The sequence below is a fragment of the Leucopleurus acutus genome, assembly GCF_964270905.1.
Source record: "Leucopleurus acutus genome assembly, chromosome: 10".
Taxonomy (NCBI): Eukaryota; Metazoa; Chordata; class Mammalia; order Artiodactyla; family Delphinidae; genus Leucopleurus; species Leucopleurus acutus.
The window spans coordinates 102715409-102736424 of record NC_139153.1 but is presented as its reverse complement, the minus strand read 5'-3'; the positions used below and the strand labels follow the sequence as shown (position 1 = coordinate 102736424).

The following is a 21016-nucleotide window of genomic DNA, read 5'->3' as shown; positions in this document are numbered from 1 at the left end:
GTCAGTGAGCCTGTGTGGACGGCAAAGTGCAGTAGTGGTTTTCGAACACACGGTCTCCGCCTGCAGCACTGTGAATGCCTTTCAGAGCAGGACGCCGGGCACAGTGTTTCAGTGTGCCTGGCAACAGCGATTCATAGTGAAAGACGTAAGACTCCTCACTACCAAAAACCTACGTAAATTCTCAAAGCTGGTTTCACATCATTTGTTTTTCATCAGGGCTCTAGTGAAGTATAATTATCATAACTGGTATTTTAGCACTGAAAAAAGGCACAGCGAGGTTTACTTAGTTCAGGAATTGGAAAGCAGAAATAGTAGCACATCCCTTCCTTGGAAACGTTTAGCTTTGATGTGATGGCCATCACAGCTTTGCTTTTTTGGACAGGAAGCTCACGACGGCGTTCATGCACTCATCTGACAGCCACCTCTCCCGCAGGACGTTGCTTTCTTCAGCATTAATCGCGTGCAACTTTTCTTTCTCCGTATTTCTGATGACCTGTTTTGAAATTCTCATGGCCTGAAAAAACAAAACCAACAGTGAGGTTAAGAGGCATTCTAAGAGGAGTGAGATTATTCTAGAATTCTGATGCTTGTTTCTCTGTCGTTCATTTGATCCTGTGACACCTTAAGAAACGTGTAGATAAGACACTGTTCCTCAAACGCTCGTGTGTGCACACATCCTCCCAGCAGGTGTGGGGCAGGGCTTGTGATCACACATTTCTAAGAAGCTGTAGATAGAAACCAAAGCTTCCGGCTCCAGGACATTTTGAGCAGTGAGAACATGAGAAAGTCAGTCACCAGCTACCACATATAAAAACGAGTGCTGTGTGGTCAGAATCTCCTCACAGTTAACCTGTCTGACTGCTCACCGGGATTCAAGGATGAAAATGCTGGTAAAGGTTGCCTATCAACCTCCTCCAAGTGGTGCCCAGAGAGAACCGCCCCTCGGTCTCCACAGCACAGGAGTGGGACGCCTATTTGATCAGTTTTGTAAAAGTCAGTATTTCTAACATTATTAGGCTTACTTTTAATCTCAGATTTAGATGTGCTCAGAGCCAGCTGTCTTGTTTTTTAAATTGCTTATGCTCTTAAGGCAAACAGATGATTTCCATGGTTCTTACAAGCAAAACAAAACAAACAAGAAAACGAATACGAACATTTGGGGGGAGCTTTGAATATGCTTTCAGCCTGACCCAAACTTCTTTCTGAAAAGTGCTGTCGGGAAAAACTTCAGTAACAAGTCCTTGGGTACACGCTTCCCGGGCTGTTAACTTCTTCCCAAAAACGAGCATCTCTGTTGCCTGAAATGAAAAGCGGGATTGAGACGTTACTGCAGTGAAACAAGGCTCAGCTAACTTCAGAATGAACTGCTTCCAGCAGACACAGGGACATCTCCTTCTGGCTGCTGAGGCTGCCAGTATTTCTCATTAAGGGGGAAACTGATGGTGCCACAGGCAATGGTTTGCCAACTTTGTGCTGAGACCATTGGGCTTTCTGGACAGTTTGTAGAGGTTGCCGCTTCTGTGTTTGTCTACGATGCGGAGCAAAAAGAGCTGGGAGCCTGGGGCAGGAAGGCTGTGAGGCAGGTGTTGATTCTACGACACACGGCAGCAATGAGTTCCTGTTTTATACGCTATAAACAATTATAAAACAAAAAGAAAAATCACCGTCATAGGAAATGCCAACCAACATTTAGGCACACCAACTGTCAAAATTCCCTTCCCCGGGGACTTCCCTGGTGGTCCAGTGGGTAAGACTCCACGCTCCCAATACAGGGGATCTGGGTTTGATCCCTGGTTGGGGAACTAGATCCTGCGTGCCTCAATTAAGAGTCTGCATGCTGCAACTAAAGATCCCATGTGCTGCAACTGAGACGCGGCGCAGCCAAAATAAATAAATAAAATAAATACATACATACATATATATATATATATATATATATATATATATATATATATATATATATATATAATTCCTTTCCCTGGAAATTCACACAGTGGTCTGGCTCTGACAGTTTTCTTTACCTGTCCAGCTACTCCAATGAGCTCCACTTAACTGAAGGAAAGTGAGGGAGACTGATGTTCAGTTTCTAACAATACTGGGGGCACCAAGTGGATTTCCTTTCCCATGTCTGCAATTTCTCTTCCAGAAAAGGAAAGACGGTTTCAGAGTCAAATGTTCTAAGCCTTAGGGTTGGGTCTGCCCAAATTTTCAAAGTTCAAAGCTGTATAAGAATTCAGGGCACGTGACTGAAGAAAGAGATTTGAAAAGGGAATTCCTTGGTGGCCTAATGGTTAGGATTTCAGGCTCTCACACTGCCGTGGCCGGGGTTCAATCCCCAGTCGGGGAACTGAGATCCTGCAAGCCGCATGGCATGTCCAGAAACAAAAGAAAAGAGATTTTAAAAATATACACTTTTTTCAATGAAAACCTAATAGCAACGAACAGAGGCTCAATTCCCACTCCCCCCCTTTCAGATCCTGAAGGATGTCTGCTAAGCCTCTCCCTACCCCCGGCTCTCGGGCTTGTCATGATCCCCTCGGGGTCCTGCCCACCAAGGGTGGGCACCTAGGTTTCCATAACTGCAGGGACAGACCTGAGCGGCCACTGGGCCCCTTGGAGCCTTGCTGCCCTGTGGGACAGTCTGGAGGAAAGGCTGTGGGGGCCGGGAACGGCGCTGGGAGCACGGGGCACCCAGCTGAGAGTCACCCCCAGTTTGGGGACAGAGTGTCTAAATTTCCCTGCGGACCAGATGCTTCCCACAGCCTGGTTCCTCTATGTTTAAAACTCTTGGAGTTGGGGAGCAAATAATTCGCTTCTGTCTGCTGCCTCTACTATAGAGGGAAAGAACAGAGAGTGTGGGGTTACTTTTGGAATGGAGATGACATTACCTTTCGCTTTAAGGTTTCCAAAAATTACCTTGCTTGGGCCCATTATCTTCGGAAAAGTGTAAGAGGAGCATCCTTCTGGACTCTGGCCTAGGTGACTGAATGGAGTATGAAATGTTGCCTTTGTGAAGAGAGAGGAAAAAAAGGAAAATCATCTTTTCACATGTGATTTCAAAAAAGTCACTACTGGTTTCTATCCTCCTTACAATGCTTAACTGAAGAGCTTTAAAAAAAATTAGGGTCATTGTATTATTATGCAGGCAGACCTCCTTTTATCGTGCTTTGCTTTATTGCGCTCCGCAGATACCGCAGTTTTATTTTTGTTTACAAATGGAAGGTCTGGGGCAACCCCAAGTCGAGCAAGTCTGCCGGTGCCACTTTCCCAACAGCGTTAGTTTAAATTAAAGCTGTTCTAAAATGTCTGATGGTTTTCTTAGACATAATGCTATTGCATGCTTAACAGACTACAGTAAATGTAAACATAACATTTATATGTACTGGGAAACCAAAAAAGTCCCGTGACTCACTTTATTGTGATATCTGCTTTATTGCGGTGGCCTGGAACCAAACCCACAATCTCTCTGAGGTCTGCCTGTATACACACAAAATCCACTCTTAACGTATGCGGTTTGATGAGTTTAAACAAATGTATACAGCTGTGTAGCCACTACCATGACCAAGGTACAGAATAGTTCCACCACCCCCCACGCCAAGGTGTCCTCACGCCCCTTCTGCAGTCAGTCTGTCTCTCACCCTCAAGCAACCACGGATGTTTTGTTCCTACAGTTTTGCCTTTTCTAGAATGCATATAAATGGAGTCACACGTTCTGTAGCCTCTTCTCCTTCTGTGGGCTTCTGTCCTTAGCAGAAGGCTCGAGTCACCACGCTGTTACTGCACATAGTAGGGTCTGTTCCTTCTCATTTCTGAGAAGTATTCCATTGTACGGATGTGTCATAATTCGCTTATCCATCCACCAGCTGGAGCCACTGTGGTATTTCCGGTATTCTGGATGTTATAAATAAGGTTATGATGGAGGTGTATTTTCAACTCTCTTGGGTAAATGCCCAGGCGTGCAGCTGCTGGGCTGTGCTGTTCATGTGTGGTGTAACTTTCTCAGACGTTGCCAGACTATTTTGCGAGGTGCAGCAGGGAGTTCCAACCACTCTGCGTTCTCCCTAAACCTGTCGTTATCCTTAGTCTTTTCAATTTTACCCACTCTAGTAGGTGTGTTGTGGTGTCTCAGTGTTGTTGTTGTTTTTTTTTGTGGTACATGGGCCTCCCACCGTTGTGGCCTCTCCCGTTGCGGAGCACAGGCTCCAGACGCGCAGGCTCAGCAGCCATGGCTCATGGGACCAGCCGCTCCGCGGCATGTGGGATCTTCCAGGACTGGGGCACAAACCCGTGTCCCCCACATTGGCAGGCGGACTCTCAACCACTGCGCCACCAGGGAAGCCCTTGGTGTGGTTTTAATCTGCTGTTCCCTAATGACTAATGATGTTGAGCATCTTTTCGTGTGTTTATCAGCCATTTGCATACCTTCTTTGGTGAAGTAGCTTGCAATACTTTGCCCACTATTTTTAAGTTGTATTGGTTGTCTTTTTTTTTTAAATTAATTAATTTATGGCTGCATTGGGTCTTCATTGCTGCACACGGGCTTTCTCTAGTTGCGGCGAGGGGGGGCTACTCTTCATTGCGATGCACGAGCTTCTCATTGCGGTGGCTTCCCTGGTTGTGGAGCATGGGTTCTAGGCACGTGGGCTTCAGTAGTTGTGGCATGAGGGCTCAGTAGTTGTGGCTCGCGGGCTCTAGAGCGCGGGCTCAGTAGTTGTGGCGCACAGGCTTAGCTGCTCCTCGGCATGTGGGATCTTCCCGGACCATGGCTCAAACCCGTGTCCCCTGCATTGGCAGGCAGATTCTTAACCCCTGCACCACCAGGGAAGCCCCTACAAGTCCTTTTCTTAATGGTGTCTTTCTCACGTGTTTTTAAGAGCCATTTATACTTTCTTTTCTGTGGGCTATTTATTCCTCTCTGTCGTGTATTTTTATATTAATTTGTTGATCCATCACTTTATAGACACATTTAAAAAATGTATTAGAAAGTTTAGCCTGTATTGTGAGTTGAAATTTACTTCCTCAATCTGCCATTTGTCTTGATTTCGCCCCAGAGGTTTTTTGATTGGTTTTAAATACGAGAAACTACTTTAATGTTGGTTATTTAGACTACAGAGTCATTTGTAGTTTTTTTCTAGATGTCAGAAATAGTTTTGTGTGTTTCTTGATGAATGAAAAGTTCTTATGAAAGGAAATTAACTTATAATCAACAATTCCGTAAACAGCATATTTAGACTTCATTTCCCATAATCAGGTATGGAGGTTTTTTTTTAATGAATATTGCTAGAAAATATAAACATATAATGTACAAAGCATACAAATCAAAATAATAAAAGTATAAAGTAAACAGTTATTAATGTCACCTGTCTTCTCTTTTCCCCCCTAAAAGAAAGCGTATTGGAGAAAATGTGCTGAGAAGTCACAGCCTAAGGAACATGACCAGAAAACTGAAAGAAGCAGCCGACCTTGGTAAGAGCCACAAACAGGTGCGTGGAAAGCTGATAATAAGCAGCATTTAATTCACGTATAAACATTATTATAAGCAATGGAGCAGTAGATGTAGTTAAGGGTTAGATGCTGGCGTCAGGCTGCCTGGTGACCCTGGAGCTTCTTAACTTCTCTGTGCCACGGTTTTCTCATCTGTAAAATGGGATGAGGGCACCTGCCTCGCAGGGCAGTTAACGTGGGCATTTACTGAACACATATAATGTGCATCAGCAGAGTGCCTCCTAGATACTGAGCGCTCAAAGATCTATTACTGTTATGATTTCTGCCTTTTTATTAACTCAAAGAGGAAATGTACTGTTTGCTGACAGAGAAGCTAATAGGCAGAGGCACTACTTATTGCCCATAATAGAGAATAACTTGGTTATATGGGTTAAATGTTAACCCACATTTAATATGGTATCTATTCATGAAGCCAGGAATGAGAAACCCTGTAAAATGAATTCCTCTCCACAGCTTCTTTCTTCTGTGTCTTTGCCTGATTTTAAATTGAACCTTGGTTTAATTCAGTTGGGTGAACTCTTAGCAGTGGTCACTATTTGTCAAATATTTTACTTTGGGCCCAATCTTTTAGCATACATAATATATACGCATTTCCCTCTGATTTCAATTTGAATTCAAATTGTATCGTAAGATGGGAGTCCTAGAAATCTTTAAAAAGATGATGTACATGACAATCATTTGGAATCCAGTGGGAGAATTGGGACAAGATTCAAATATGATGATACTGGCCTCCAAGTACTGAAGAATGAGACCCCCAAGTTCAGGTCAGGAACTCCTGATCCCACCCTGCTCAAAGCAGGTCAATTAATTGGTCATTTAACACACAGAATGTGACCAAAGACTGTTAATTTCTGCCGTTGAGCAGAGACTTCCACCTACAAAGGTTAGGTAGCCTAGTGTCTAGACTTCCATTTGCTATTTTTATGGGAAAATTAGATCTGACAATATGCCCAACCTCATTGAAAGGAATCCAGTAAAAGGTGAGCCACAGAGTTAAGGACCCTCATAAACGGCCCCATCAGTGGAGAAAACACCTCCAAACAAAGCCAGGAATCTCTTCAGCGGTAAAAACCAAGTGTTCCCTGCAAGGCTGTATGTACATTAGCAAATTGTACCGCCACAAAAGCAAAAGTCACTCTTAGAATCTGATAACCCTAAGAGGTGGTTATTAGTTCTACAGTAAACGTTCTAAGATAAACGTTCATCACATTTTTGTTTATAAGGATAAAAACTGGAAATATTCTAGGGTTCCAGTGTCAGGGACTGGTTAAATTAGATAAGTTAAATAACCCAAATGTTAGCACTGCTTATCTGAGTGGTGAGATAAGGAGTGACTTTTAAATTAACTCTTTTCTTTGTACTTTTCCACATTTTCCAAAATTTTATTTTCTACTATGACATATATTATGACTGTAGTAGGAAGAAAAATTAAAATCTATATAACTCAATGGTGAACACGACTCCTCTGAGCTTTGCTTTTCTTATCTGCAAAGGAGGGAGTGAAAGCAGAATAACACCTGAAAGTTCTTCCTTATTCTGGATTTATAAATTCCAGGATTCATTTACTTGGAAAAACTGATCAAATAACTCACTTGTATAACCTCCAAAACAGCTATTTTTTGCCCCCTGCTAACAAGCTTTGAAGGTTCCTGACTATTTTAGAGTAAAAATGAACAAGTGTTGTGTAACAGGATTAGAGCACAGAGCCAAAAGAGCTGGGGCAAAATGTTCACAACAATATTCGTGTTTAGGAAAATTCAAGTTAATAGTAAAGGAAAAAAAAAGCGTCATCTTAGACTAATTCTTTGGGAAAAATTTAAATTCGGTCCATTCTACCATAAACCATATGTAATCTGTTTACTACTAGCAACAATAAAGGAGAATTCAGAGGATCTCTTTTTAACTTGTATAACTTCATACATTTCCGGGAGCTGACTTACCCTGTCGGTCGCATACACGATATCAAATAGCCCGAGAATGGTGACGGAGATTCCTACAGCTGGTCCATTTACCACTGCAACGAGAGGCTTCGGAAAATCTATAAAACAGTCGACAAAATCCCTACAGACGTGGAAATATAAAAGCATGTTTAAATATGCCAAAGTAGCATCACTGAAGTATGCAGGCGAGACAGGGTGAGTCTGGAACGTGCTTTTCTGGCCAGGCTGGTGAATTTCCCATCGCCTAGCAGTGCCTCTCTGCCCTGCCACCTCCCTGGCCTCTCACACCAGTTTCCTCCCATCTGAAAGGCACTTGAGGGGAACTTGCAGAGTCCCACAGGTCAGCCTTGGTTCAAATCTTGTGTTCTAGGCATTCAGTCAGGGACGTAAGCCAGCTGTAGACTCAGAGGCGAGGGTGGCCGCCAGCACGTGCTGCGGTATCCCAGCTCAGTGGTGCGGCACCAGAGACGCAGCGGGGACTAATGAGGCGGGAGGAGACGCCTTCACGCCCTCTGTGTCTTCTGAGACCATTTCAAGTCTCCTATGAGCAGCGATCATGGCAGTCACGCCTTCCTCTGGCCAGAGAAGTTGCTAAACTCCTCTGCCTCAATATGGGAGAATTTAATTGGTAGCGGTAGTTGACTTGTATGCTTTCCAATCAAATGTGGTGTAGGGAGGCCAGGAGAACGGGTAACAGAAGTTACAGTGATGGAGCAAATGCCCCCTACTGATAGAAGCTTGGAGAAATATGCTTGCCTAAAGTCACAGCCGATTACACAGAACCTAAGAAGTATTTATTTTACTTCGGCGCAGCTGAAGACCCCACACCGATAAGGGTAAGCCCCCCGGGATGAGACAGACGTGCTCTCACCTCAGTAAAACGGCCCCGCTTCTGGCTTTCTCCTCCACTCCACCAGGGGGAATATCCGTGAAGTTGGTCAGATCATTCCCACTACAATAATAGTCCCCATTGCCTGTAAACAAAATCCATGGATCCAGCCCTCACTCACTCTGTAGTAGTCACTGGGCATCTTGTATGTGCCAGGCTCTGTACCAAGCTCTGGAAATACACTGGTGGACCAGCCGGGGTCCTGCCCTAATTGACAGACCAGGGAGTCAGCTGGACCTTGATTTAAAGACACATGAATAACTGTAGGCAATGCAACTATGATGATGCAAAGGGACACGAGGACAGGACAGCAGGCAATGGGGCTCTGCTCTCACCTGGGGGTTCAGGGAGGGACTTTGCTAAGGCGGGAATGACTGGACTGAGATCTGAAGGACACGGGCAGGGGTAGATGGAAAGAGGGTGGGGGGAATATTCTCCAGCGGTGACAGCATGTGCAAAGGCTCTGGGGAGGGGGGACCCAGCATAGCATGGGCTGAGAGAAACAGATGCCTTTAATTTTCTTTTTTCAGTCCAGACAGATAAATTAGAAAACAGAATTTAGGAAATCTATATAACATGAATTAGAGAGGCAAGTCTAATTGATATAATTGTAACTCTATACCTTAAAAATCAAGAATGAACTTTTAATTTTTTTAAATTTCTTTTTTATTTAAAACATTTTTTCATTACTATTATTTTTTTGGCTGCACCGTGTGGCATGCGGGATCTTGGTTCCCCGACCAGGGATCGAACCGGTGCCCCCTGCACTGGGGACACGGAATCTTAGCCACTGGACCACCAGGGAAGTCCCTGAACTTACTTTTTAAGTGTTCCTGGATGATATAAAATATTGGCCATTTTGTTGATTCTTAATCTTCAAGGCAGAGATTTCAATATATAGCTAATATACACGAAATTTTAATAGATTCTAAAAAAGTAAAATTGGTAAAACCAATCATTTCTGATTATAATACAATAAACTAGGAATTGATAACAGAAATGGAAAACCAAAAAAAAAAAATCCTTTCTGGAAATTAAAGAACTTACTATTACAACGTTTAGATCAAACAGGAACTAGAAAATGAACGTGAAGGATATACAGAAAATCACTATAGGAAAAGCACTATTTATCAAATCCTAACCTTTCAGTTTCCTCACCTGTAAGATACGAGTAATAACAGGGCCTAACCTCACAGGGTTATTGCAAGAAAGCTCAGAAAAGTGAAGAATCAAGACGCTATCAGATGAATTGAAATGCTTAGACCAGTGCTCAGCAGACAGGAAGTATGCTAGAAACGTCAGCCATTATTACCATTATTACGAAACCCAGCAACTTCACTTCTGAGAATATAGCCTTTGGATTTTGCACATTCGCTGCAAGACATATGTCCAAGGATACCCTTGCAGCATGATTTTAATAGCAAAAGACTAAGTACGGTCTACCCATTCATCAATACAGGAATGATGAAATAAATTATGGAATCCCAAAACTTTCATACTTTGTAGTCCTGCAGAGAAAAACTTAGATGCATACGTGCTGACAGAGAACAATTTTTCGGGATATGCTGTTAGGAGAAGGTGGGTATAGTATGTATGTACTATATGCTTCCTTTTCCGTTTACAAGAGGCGGGGTACACACACATACACACATAGGCAGTTTCTGGAAGGCTCAAGAAAAGCTGAGTTTTTCTAGGAAGCAAGACTGGGGTTCCAAGGAGAGTGAGATTTAGTTTTGTTATATGCCATTTCACAATCTTTGGATTTTTAAAAAACCATGTGCCTGTATTATACTTTTAGTTAAAAAATTTTTTATGTATATGTATAGCTGACTGACTTCGTTATAGAACAGAAACTAACACGCCATTGTAAAGCAATTATACTCCAATAAAGATGTTAAAAAAATTTTTTTTAATTAAAAAACCAGAAAACATTCTTCTCCTGTATCAAGCCAATGTCACCTCTAGACTGATTTTGTTGCCTCCGTTCTCCGAGGTGTATTTGTGAAATACAAGGGCCATGCTCAACTCTTCCCCTTCCTTCACCCCCTCTCATCAGCTGTTAGGTATCTCTCTTTCTCCTCATCTCCCTTTTTTACTGAAAGATCTCTGATATCTCTATATAATATTATATATTTTACAAATTTTAATGAAAATTAAAAGGAAATAAAATCACTCTGGGAATTCCCTGGTGGTCTGGTGGTTAGGACTCCACACTTTCACTGCCAAGGGTGCAGGTTCAATCCCTAGTTGGGGAACTAAGAGCCCGCAAGCTGCATGGCGTGGCCAAAAAAGAAAATAAATAAAATAAAATAAAATCAGTCCTGCTTCCACTGCGTCAACAAATGGTAACAGCTCCCGTCTCCCAAGTACCTGCTGTGAGCCCTGCCCTGCACTGTCTCGTGCCACCACCTCGACCATTCTGTGGGGTTAGGAAGACACTGTCTTCTCCATTCAGGAAGCAGAGGTTGCCCACAGGTAGTGAGGAACGAAGCCCGGATTTAAACACCAGTGGATCCGAGTCCTGACCCTCAGCTTGCACCACTACACGCAGTGCCCCTTCCAGGTTCAATGACTTCCGTTCTCTGAGTTCTCATCAGCCCAGGCCCAGATCATGCATATTTTCCACTTATTATCACAGTGCTGATATAACTGCTAATGCTTTTTATTGTATCTTAAACATTTGCTATACTGTCGGTTTTTAGGGTTGTAATTGTTAATACTTGTACGGTATGTAGTCTACTGGATGTTCTATAATGTGCTTTATTATTCTGTCACGCGGCATATTTACAATGTTTTAACAGTTTCACAATTATAAGTCATGCTGCAAAGATTATCTTTCTTGCATAAGACCTTTCCTTTTTCCTGGATAATTTCCCTAAAATAAATTCCCATAAGTGGAATCCCTGTATCAAAGTATACGAACATTTTACATACCGTCAAATGCCCTTTCCTTAGCTACTTACACTTTTTATAGCCATCACGCTGCTGTCAGCAAGGGAGTAGAGGCATTTATTCTACCATAACCTTGTCAAAATTGGGTATAACATGAAATTTTGCTAATTCAGATAAGTATAAAGTGGTATCTCATCATTTTGATTTCTGTTTATTAATCTGGTTGCATTTTCCTTGTTTCTTTTATGCCTGTACTTATATACTCATATACTCATATAAATTATCTGTTCATTTCACTCACCCGTTTATCTAATAGGTCTTAGTACTTTTCTTACCAATTTGTATCTGCTTTTTACGTGATAAAGATATCAATCCTGTGTCTATCGTATTTCTTATGTATTTAAGAATTAGAGTATCTTAGCACTAGAAAAGATATTAGAGCTTATTTACTCAATTTCCTACTTAGATGAAAATCCCCCCAAATAGAAACTTAACTAGAAATCTAAGAAAATGTCTCACCTGTTAAAACAGTTATGGCTGAATCATCCTTGCTTGCAGCCTCAAGTGCAAGTATGATGTCGTGATACATCTGTGTGAAAGGGGGAAGACGAGGAAAAGAAAAAAACTCTGAAAATGGTAACCATCACCCAGGGGCTTCACTAAACATCAGTCTGCAAAGCCCACCCTCTGCAAAGTGCCAAACACTTCGCTGGCTGTATTTATAGAGCCAGAACGAAAGACTGAAAGGACTTCCATTCCTTTTATGATTACGTGGTGTGTATTCTGTACCAAGTGCTATGTAGAAGATGCTGGGGAACATATCCACGTTTTTCCCCCAAAATGAACAAGTAAGACACAGTCCTTGAGCTTTTGGAATTAATAGACGGGGAGGGAAAGCTCTAAAATGGGTGGAAAGTACAAAGCAGCAGAAAGCTCAGAGGAGCTGCCGGTCCTTTTCTAGGGTGGGTACAATGGCGCGGGGAGCAGAGAAAGATTTCCAGGAAGCAGTTATTTATTTGGGACGTCAAGACAGCATGAGTGTGACAGGCAGCCTGGGAGTGTTATGGAGGGTGAAAGGCTGGACTCCGTCAAGAACAGTGGGCCCAATATTTCAAATCAGCAACGTCTCTGAAAATCTTGGACGTGTAGCTGTCATAGCTTTCAAGGCATTTAAAACAGGTGCAGTTTCTACCTTAGATAAGGGAGAGAATGGTGAAGAGCGCTGACGTTTATAGATACACATCCTTTACTGAAAAAACAGACGCATGGACTTTACATAATGTATGAATGGAGGTGAAATCACTTCTACTGAGGGAGGGAATGAGGAAGTCGTTCCATTACGACTACCGGGATGACGATGCAGCATGACAGGGTATCTGGCAAGAGCCAGGCTGAAGGGATGGATAGATCATGGCTTCAACTTAGATCTTCCTGGTTATGAGTCATGTGAGTTGGAGTAAATAAGTACTTAACCTAATTATTTTATTGTTAGGTAGCAATAGTGGTAGGCTCCTTGTGGGAATTAAACCTCTGCGTGGAAAGTACTGACACACACGCGCCACTCTGTAAAGAGTAGTTATTGCTATTACTACCATGGATATATAAAAATGAGTCAGTGGGCTTCCGTGGTGGCGCAGTGGTTGAGAGTCCGCCTGCCGATGAAGGGGACATGGGTTCCTGCCCCGGTCCAGGAAGATTCCACATGCCGCGGAGAGGCTGGGCCCGTGAGCCATGGCCGCTGAGCCTGCGCGTCCGGAGCCTGTGCTCCGCAAGGGGAGGGGCCACACAGTGAGAGGCCCGCGTACCACAAAAAAAAAAAAAAAGAGTCAGGAGAAAAGAAAAAGTTTTGAGACTCGAATGCTTTGTCAGCTGCACAGTGCATATCCAGCTTCATGGAATCCTTATTTGAGACTATTTTGAGGTAGTGCGCTTTTTCTACTACAACAGAGGTGATTCGTCCGATGAAAAGGGGTTACGGCCCTTTTGAATTTTACTCCCAGTTCAGCACCAAGTATCCAATTAATTCTCTACTTTATTCTCAAGGGGAAAGGGCTGAAGTGGCTACTTTTTCCTTAAACTTCGGTTTATTTTTTTTTTAATGATACATATGTTTGTCTCGGGTGTATAACAGAATGATTTAATACTTGTATACATTGTAAAATAACCGCACTAAGCCAACGTCCATCACCACACATCGTTACAATGTTTCTTCTTTGTGATGAGAAATTTTAAGATTTATTGTCTTAGCAACTTTCAGACACGGAAAACAGTATTATAGTCACTGTGCTGTACAGGTGATCCCTGTGACATTTTCATTTTATAACTGGAAGTTTGTACATTTTGACCCCCTTCACCCCACACTTCTGACAACCACCAATCTGCTGTTCTCTGTATTTATAAGCGAGATCATACGGTATCTGCCTTTCTCTAAGCTATTTCGCTTAGCATAATGCCCTCAAGGGCCATCCACGTCGTCACAAATGGCAAGATTTCACAATTTTTTATGGCTGAACAGTGTTCCACTGTGTAGACGTACCATGTTCTCTTTGTCCATCGTCCACTGATGGATGCTTAGGCTGTGGAAGGGGTTATTTCTATTATTATTCTAGTTCAGTGACCGATTCAAAGACTAGCAGTGCCCTTGTGAAGCAGCTCATTTCAAGCAGAGCTGGGTTATGATCTATTTGAGTTCTTCTCTCCTTTTTCCCTCTACTTGTACAAAATAAAGCTCCACGCGAGTACATTAGTACTCACTCTCAAGGCTAAGTGACATGAAGATGTGTCCAGGGAGCGTCTATGCCAACCTTAGAGAAGCCCTCTGCATCTTCTCTTACTGTGACATGTGTTTCATTTATATTCACATCATTTATCTGTGTTTCCATCATCAGAAAAGTTGCAGTGCCTCTGGGCATGCATAACCTACCCGAAGCTCACAAATTCTAAATAATGAATGTCCCACTCTGCTGTATGAAGTAGCCACAATCATTAATCTTCTGTACGAATCAAACACAAGCTCTCACAGAAACAGGAAGGATGCTGACACACTATAGTTTTTGAGTGAAACAGACAGAGGAAGAAAAGAAAAGCAGGACGGACTCTTAGGGCAGGTCGTGTTACCTGAGTGGTGAGTGCATTTTTTTTGTCGGGCCGGTTCAATGTGATGGTTGTGATGCCATCTTGGGAGGTCACCACCAGGGCGTCACTTCCTGGTTGCTTCCTGTCTGCTGCAGGTGTCACCTGGATGGAGGACTCAGACGAAGCACTCAAACTGGACACCAAGTCCACGTAGTTACGCCTGGCGGTTTCCTGCAGAGAGATGACAATTTCAGCCCACGGTCAATGAACAAGCATTCTGAGAAACTTCCTGGCAATGAAGAAAGAACAGAGATTCTGGTTCGGTAGAGGGATCTCAAGATCTAGAAGGCTCATCTGTGATGGCTTAATAATGAGAAGCAACCCCTTCCTTTAGGAGCACAGCAAATGGAATAAAAGCAGAATGATAAGTAAATGTACCTTGGGCAGACTGCCAAGAGCATTCCAAGCGTCCCACTTGGCCTTATTGATAAAGTCAAGCACACCTGGTTTGGGCACATTACAAGGTCCTTCAGTGGCCTGTGAAAAGGAGAGGGGCAATTACTGGTCAAACGCCCATGCAAACTGGAGCCTTAAATAGTTAAGACCCGTAAGATGCACGCCAGCGTGAACGCACCTTCCCCTCCCAAGGCACATAAATTTATTTGCATTTTCTTCTCCCTTCGATGCTGTTGCTAAAAATGCACAAGCAAGAGAAAAAAGACTGGAGGGACAAAATATGCTATTGGCTATTAGTCCCTAAAATAAGTTATATCTGCCTGTGCATGAAAATAATGCAAGATTAGGGTTTTGGGAAAGTATTGAATACTTTAAAAAAAATCATTGTTCATTAGTTTTAGCGATGGTCACATTCTTCATACATGATGAAAATCTTCAAGCAAATAATCTTCAAAGGTAACTCGCCCACAAACATTTTGAACACACAGTGTATTCTGAAAGCCCATTCAAAAGAAACACCCTCCCCAACCCAGTTCCATGGCAGATATCTGATAACTGAGCAACAAAGCTGCAGCTGCGTACGAGGGGGCAGGGGTGGGGTCATCAGTGCCGCTGGCCCTTAGGACACTTAACTGAAGGACACGCGAGCAGCAAGCAGAAAGCAACTAAAGTTTACTTGTTTGAGGGGAGGCGCACTGAGTGTTCTGAGATGAAAAAAATATGCACTCAGTTATTTTCAGAGATGGCAAATTTAAAACTCCATTTAATAACCATGCTTTTCAACTTCGTAATATAACTAGCTGAAGGAGGCTCTGAAAAACAAGGGCAGCAAAGGAGGCTAAGATTCTCCAAAGAAAGAGAGATAAGACTCACCTCGCAAGAGTTAGCCATCTGAGAAATCAGAGGCAACGCAGGCCGTAAGACTGCCCCCCTCCACTTCTGACACCAAGTGCGAGATTGGGGGCTCCCGAAACCACCCTCGGGTTCAATAATCTGCTAGAATGACTCACAGAATGCACTGAAAGCTGCTGTACTCTTGGTTACCGGTTATTAGGGGGAAAGGATACGGATTAAGGTCAGCAAGGGAGGATGCAGAGGGTGGAATCTGGGGAAGGTGTGTGTGTGACACCCCAGCCCGCCGCCAACCGGCCACTGCGGAGTCAGGACAGCGTACTCTTCCAGTCCCAGACTGCTGCGTGACGACACACAGAGTACTGCCCACGAGCGAAGCTCATTCAGGCCTCAGTGTTCAGAGTTTTCACTGGGGCTCCACCACCTCGGCATGATTGAAGTGTGATCGCAGCCCCTACTCTAAATACCATGGTGAGACTCTCCAGGCAAACAGAGACACTTCTATCACTCTTGGTATTTCAAGGGCTTAGAAATTACCTCCCAGAAGCCAAGGGCAAAGGTCAGACCTCTTTGGGGGCAAAGCTAAGTTCTTTACTATACACACCAGTATGAAAGTAAGAGAGGCCCGTATGCGTCACAGGAAGAGAAAAATAGAAAACACACAGGAACCCAGAGGGGCTGACTTCCCAGGACATTTTTCAGACACTGTAACTTAAAAACTTGAGTTTTAAAATTTTGTAATAAAAAATTTCAAACATATACAAAAGTAGAATACTGTCATGAACTCCCGATCTTCGTCACCCAAACTCAGTAACGCTCATTTTTGCCATACTTGCTTCATCCACCCTTTTCTTTCCTTTTTTGTTTCATTATTTGAGAGAATGCCAAACACCATACTATTTTACCCCTAGGTACTCAGTATGCATTCCTAAAAAAAAAACAACAAAAAAACATTTTCTTATACAACCATGATGCCATTAAGAATAATTCCTAGGTAACACCTAATACTCAGTTCCTAATCAAATTTCCCCAATTGTCTCAAGACCACTTTTTCAGCTGATTTATTTTAATTAGTGGCCAAATAAGATCTGCACCTTTGGTTGTTATATCTTTTAAGTCTCTTTTACTCTGGAGTGGTCCTGAGGAGTTACTTTTTGCCTTAATAATATTTTGAAGTCTAATATAATAAACTCTCATGTATACACTCTCGGTAGGAAAGGCAGCAACACAATCCCTAAAAGCATTAAGGCTGCATTTTAGTACAACACACAGCACGTCTGTCTGAGGACCTATCTGCTCAAAATGTCTTTATGTCGCACCTTAGGCATTTACCTGCTTATACAGTGCATAGAGTTTTAGCTTCACTTCATTTCCTGGATCCTTCTTCAAGAGTTTCACCTGATTCAGGGCGTTTTCAAAGTCCTTCTGGCTGGCTCTCATTGCTGGGCCACACAAGTGCAGCTGAAGTGCTGGGAAACGGGTGACCTGCAGAGGACTGCAAACAGGCAGGCTGACTGCTAATCGTTCCCAGCCCTTACACGCCAAAATGCTACGTTTCTCCAGAAACAGTTTCCCTATACTTCCCCAGCCACCTGGCTGTGAATGGTTAGTGGTTTCCAAAACTGTCCCGAGATAAGAAATCAGTACAGAAGCTAATGGCAGTCATGTAGCCTTCAAATCAAACAGAGAGAAAGCAGCCAGAAGCTGGGGAGCCGTGGAACTGTGCCCCGGGCAGGAAGTCAGTAGAGGCCTGTGAGATGGAGGACAGCAGGAGTGCTGCGCGGGGTGTGAAGACCGCAGAGCCACTTGCGTACAACTGAAGTGAAAGGAAAGACCCCAAAAGTTGTTTTTAGAAGTGAAGTGGTTTTGATATAAGAATGATGTGAGCTGTGTCAGGTTGATATCTCATCCTCCTGGTTGGTAGCCGCTCGGAGCTCAGCGTCTGAGGGGTCCTGCGGGGGACGTACTGATAAGAGCAGATGAAGTGACTATAGGCAGAGGGGTCACTGAGACTATAAATCCCCAGAGCTCAGCGTCTGAGGGGTCCTGCGGGGGACGTACTGATAAGAGCAGATGAAGTGACTATAGGCAGAGGGGTCATTGAGACTATAAATTTGTGAGGACCGTCCGAGAGTGTCAGTCTGGGCAAGGCTCCCCTCTGCTGATCCAGATAGCTCTCCAAGCTCCTGCCACGGTAAAGGGGACTCTTCGATCAGCAGTGGTGAAAGCCATGTAGCGGCCACCGAAGAATCAGCCTGCCTGGCCACACCAGCAAACTGCTCCAGCATCAGGGGACTTTTACTTGGGGGCTGGCAGCTGGACATCAGCTCTTGGATGGCAAAGTCACAACTCTCTACTGCCTTATGAAGAGGCATTATCCTGTATGCTACTGGCTTGTGAAATTATTACTATTCCCGCAGTGAACCTGGGTTAAATAAAACAGTGGCAAAGACTATCTCAGTCTCTGAGTTTAATGTGCCTGCCCCACCCCCAGACAAAATAAAGATACTGAGACCAAGGGGGTAAAGTACAAAGAGTTCAGTCATTTGGGTCCCAAGGTCCAGAAACAGCCTCTGCAGTTGAAACTGAGTCCCCGTAAAACCGAGTTTCCCTACCGAGTTTGTGAGTCATCCCTCTGTCCAAAACTTTATTCCCTTTCTTGTCTCCTCGGACCTCAATCCTGGGCTAACTGAGCACTAATCAACCAGAGTCAGATGACTAAAATTGCTGCTGTCGATAACATCGTTTTTGTACTAAAACTGCTGTTATAGACATCATTGTTAACGTGCAGACTCAGGTTGTTTCTGCAGAGCAGGACGAGTTCACAGACCCCTGTGCCATGGACCACCTGGCCAGAGAGTTATAAACCAGAGACATGCAATGATTAATAAATGTCACAAGAGGATAATTAATTTCAGCTTCTTTGTTCTTCCCCTCAAAAAAAAAAAAAAAAAAGCCTGTAACACAAAGATCAATTTGGAGTGTACCTGAGGCTTGTCCTCCCACTGCCTTGCTTAGCGCCCTGCAATAAATCCTTACTTTGCTGCAAACTCCTGCTGTCAGAATTTGGTTTTCCGCCCCTCAGGCACATAAGCCCTTTGCTCAGTCACATAGTCACTGATCAACAAAGTATAAACTTTTATCAGGTCAATTCCTTACTCTGCTCAGCAAACATGTGTGTCCCAGCACACACACAGGTGAAAGGAGGGGAAAATGAAGATGTAAGAAATGTTCAGAGGAGGGCTTCCCTGGTGGCGCAGTGGTTGAGAGTCCCCCTGCCGATGCAGGGGACACGGGTTCGTGCCCCGGTCCGGGAAGATCCCACGTGCCGCGGAGCGGCTGGGCCCGTAAGCCATGGCCGCTGAGCCTGCGCGTCCGGAGCCTGTGCTCCGCAACGGGAGAGGCCACAGCAGTGAGAGGCCCACGTACCACACACACACAAAAAAAGAAATGTTCAGAGCAGAGATGAGCAGTTGCTGGCATTCCAGATAGAGAGCACTTCTTTCTTACGGAGGTGAAAGACCTACCTGGGGGAAATCTACCTGCCTTGGATGCTAGGCTGTGAAGCCTGCTGAGCAGACATAGTCACCCCTAACCCAGACATGTCTAATGAGCCAAGTGCAGAGCAGAGACAGCAAGTGCTACCAGGTAACTAGCTTTTTAAGCACACACAGTAAGCAGAGGGGAGGGGAAAGCATCAATGCACAGCAGTGAGGTCACAAACAAACAACACTGTTGTTTCACAACAAATGACCCTGAGTAATAAAGTTAAAGGCATCAAAGATGATTAAAATAATAGCTACAAATAAAGCCCAAACCTAACAAATGTATCACCTCCTCTGCAATAATGTAACTTTCAAAGAGTAGGTTCAAACCTTGAATTAGCCGCATTCAGTAAAATTAGCCTTCTATGAGTTTTACATTAAATAATTAAATCCGTTTTTTTTTTTTTCCCCAAAAAGGGAAAAAACTGCATCTTACATGAATTTGGCACCTGGCAAGTTACAAGCAGAAAATGAAAGGAAAACTTAAAATGTACATAAAGGGCGAAATGTGCAAGTTGTCACAAAATATGGTGCAAACTTATTTATTTTAAAATAGAGTTTTTAAAAAATTACAAAACACGACCTCTTAGTATATAAAATAGGGAAAATCATAACTCCACCCCCGAAGGCAACCGGCACGTTCCAGGGTTTTCCCCTTGCCGGTGCACAGCCCGGTTCTGGTTTCCACGTGGCCCGGCTGTGCATCCCGCCACCATCACCAGGCAGGACGTTCTCCACGAAGCAGGCGGGTCACCCCCACCTGACCTCGGGGCGCGCTCCCACGGCGGGCACGAGCCCGCACGGCCGCTCACGCGACCCCCCCAACTCAGCAAAGCATCTCGGAGCCCGGCGGCGGGGGCGGGCGGGGACGCGCGCGGCGAGACCCAGCTCGGCCGTCCTGACCCTCCGACCCAGAGAAGGGCGAGCGGGAGAGGGACACCTGACGTCACGCTCTGCTAGAAGCCCGCAAACCCTGCTGCTACCGAGACGCGATAACAGACAGCGCGCCCCCCGCAAGCACGGCGGCGTCCGAGGGCGACCTTGGGCCCGGGCTCGGCACTTACCTGCTGAGAGCGCCCGAGCACCACAGCCGCGCCAGCCTTCCGGCCACTCCTGCCATGGCTGCTCCAGGGCGTGGGCGGGACTGCGGGCCGGGGGGTGGGGGTGGGGACTGACTCCCGGACGGGGCCGGGACACCATAGGTCTGAGCGGGGCCGGGGAGGGGCGGGGCCTGAACGCGATAGGTTGGATAGGGGCCAGGGGCGGGGCCGGAGCCCGGGGAGGGCGGGCTGGGACGGGGCCTGAAGGCGACAGGTGGCGGCGGGGGCCGGGGGCGGGGCCCGCGCGGGGGGAGGGGCCGGGAGTGATAGGTTGGGTCGGATCAGCGGCCGGGGCGGGGCCGGGGCGGGGCCAGGGGCGGGAGGCGTGTCGCTTTGCCCTAGGGCCCTGCGGGGTTGGCGGGAGCACCGGCTGACCCGGCGTTAGAGGCCGGAGGCGGGGAGGCAGCCGAGGGCGCGTGAAAGGCACGTGTTCGCTCCGCAAAGTGAGCGGCTCGAAGACCGGTAGAGTGGGGGCGTCAGACATTCTCTGTTGAACAGTTTAAATCCAGCTTTTCAGGTCAGTCACCGTCTCAGGGTGTTTTTGAGTTCTGCCAAAGCATTTAACAAACTGTTTTTATGGGGAAGAAACCCTGAGAGTTGGAAGGGCCTTTGTCGCCTCGTCCAGGTCCCGGAGGAAAAAATTCCGGATTTTAGATGAAGGGAGTTGACACCTGCGGACCAGCTAGAGTGAGCCAGGCTCGTTGTTGTCCTCTGAGCAGCCCTGCAGGGAAAATGCTGTTGCCCTGTTTTGCTGATGTGTAA

The 21016-nt window shown here is 45.0% G+C and overlaps 1 protein-coding gene across 1 annotated transcript; it reads right to left on the bottom strand.

Annotated features, from left to right (window-relative positions):
* Positions 1–226: 226 nt before the first annotated feature.
* On the bottom strand, positions 227–20298 carry ECI2 (enoyl-CoA delta isomerase 2). Its single transcript, XM_082848366.1, has 10 exons — positions 20219–20298; positions 16942–17104; positions 14740–14838; positions 14344–14532; positions 11746–11815; positions 8317–8419; positions 7446–7566; positions 2917–3006; positions 1155–1298; positions 227–514 (listed from the first exon to the last, which is right to left on the bottom strand). The coding sequence occupies exons 1-10, from the start codon at positions 20272–20274 to the stop codon at positions 359–361; spliced, it is 1191 nt and encodes a 396-aa protein (XP_082704492.1). The 5' UTR covers positions 20275–20298; the 3' UTR covers positions 227–358.
* Between the last annotated feature and the right edge of the window lie 718 nt (positions 20299–21016).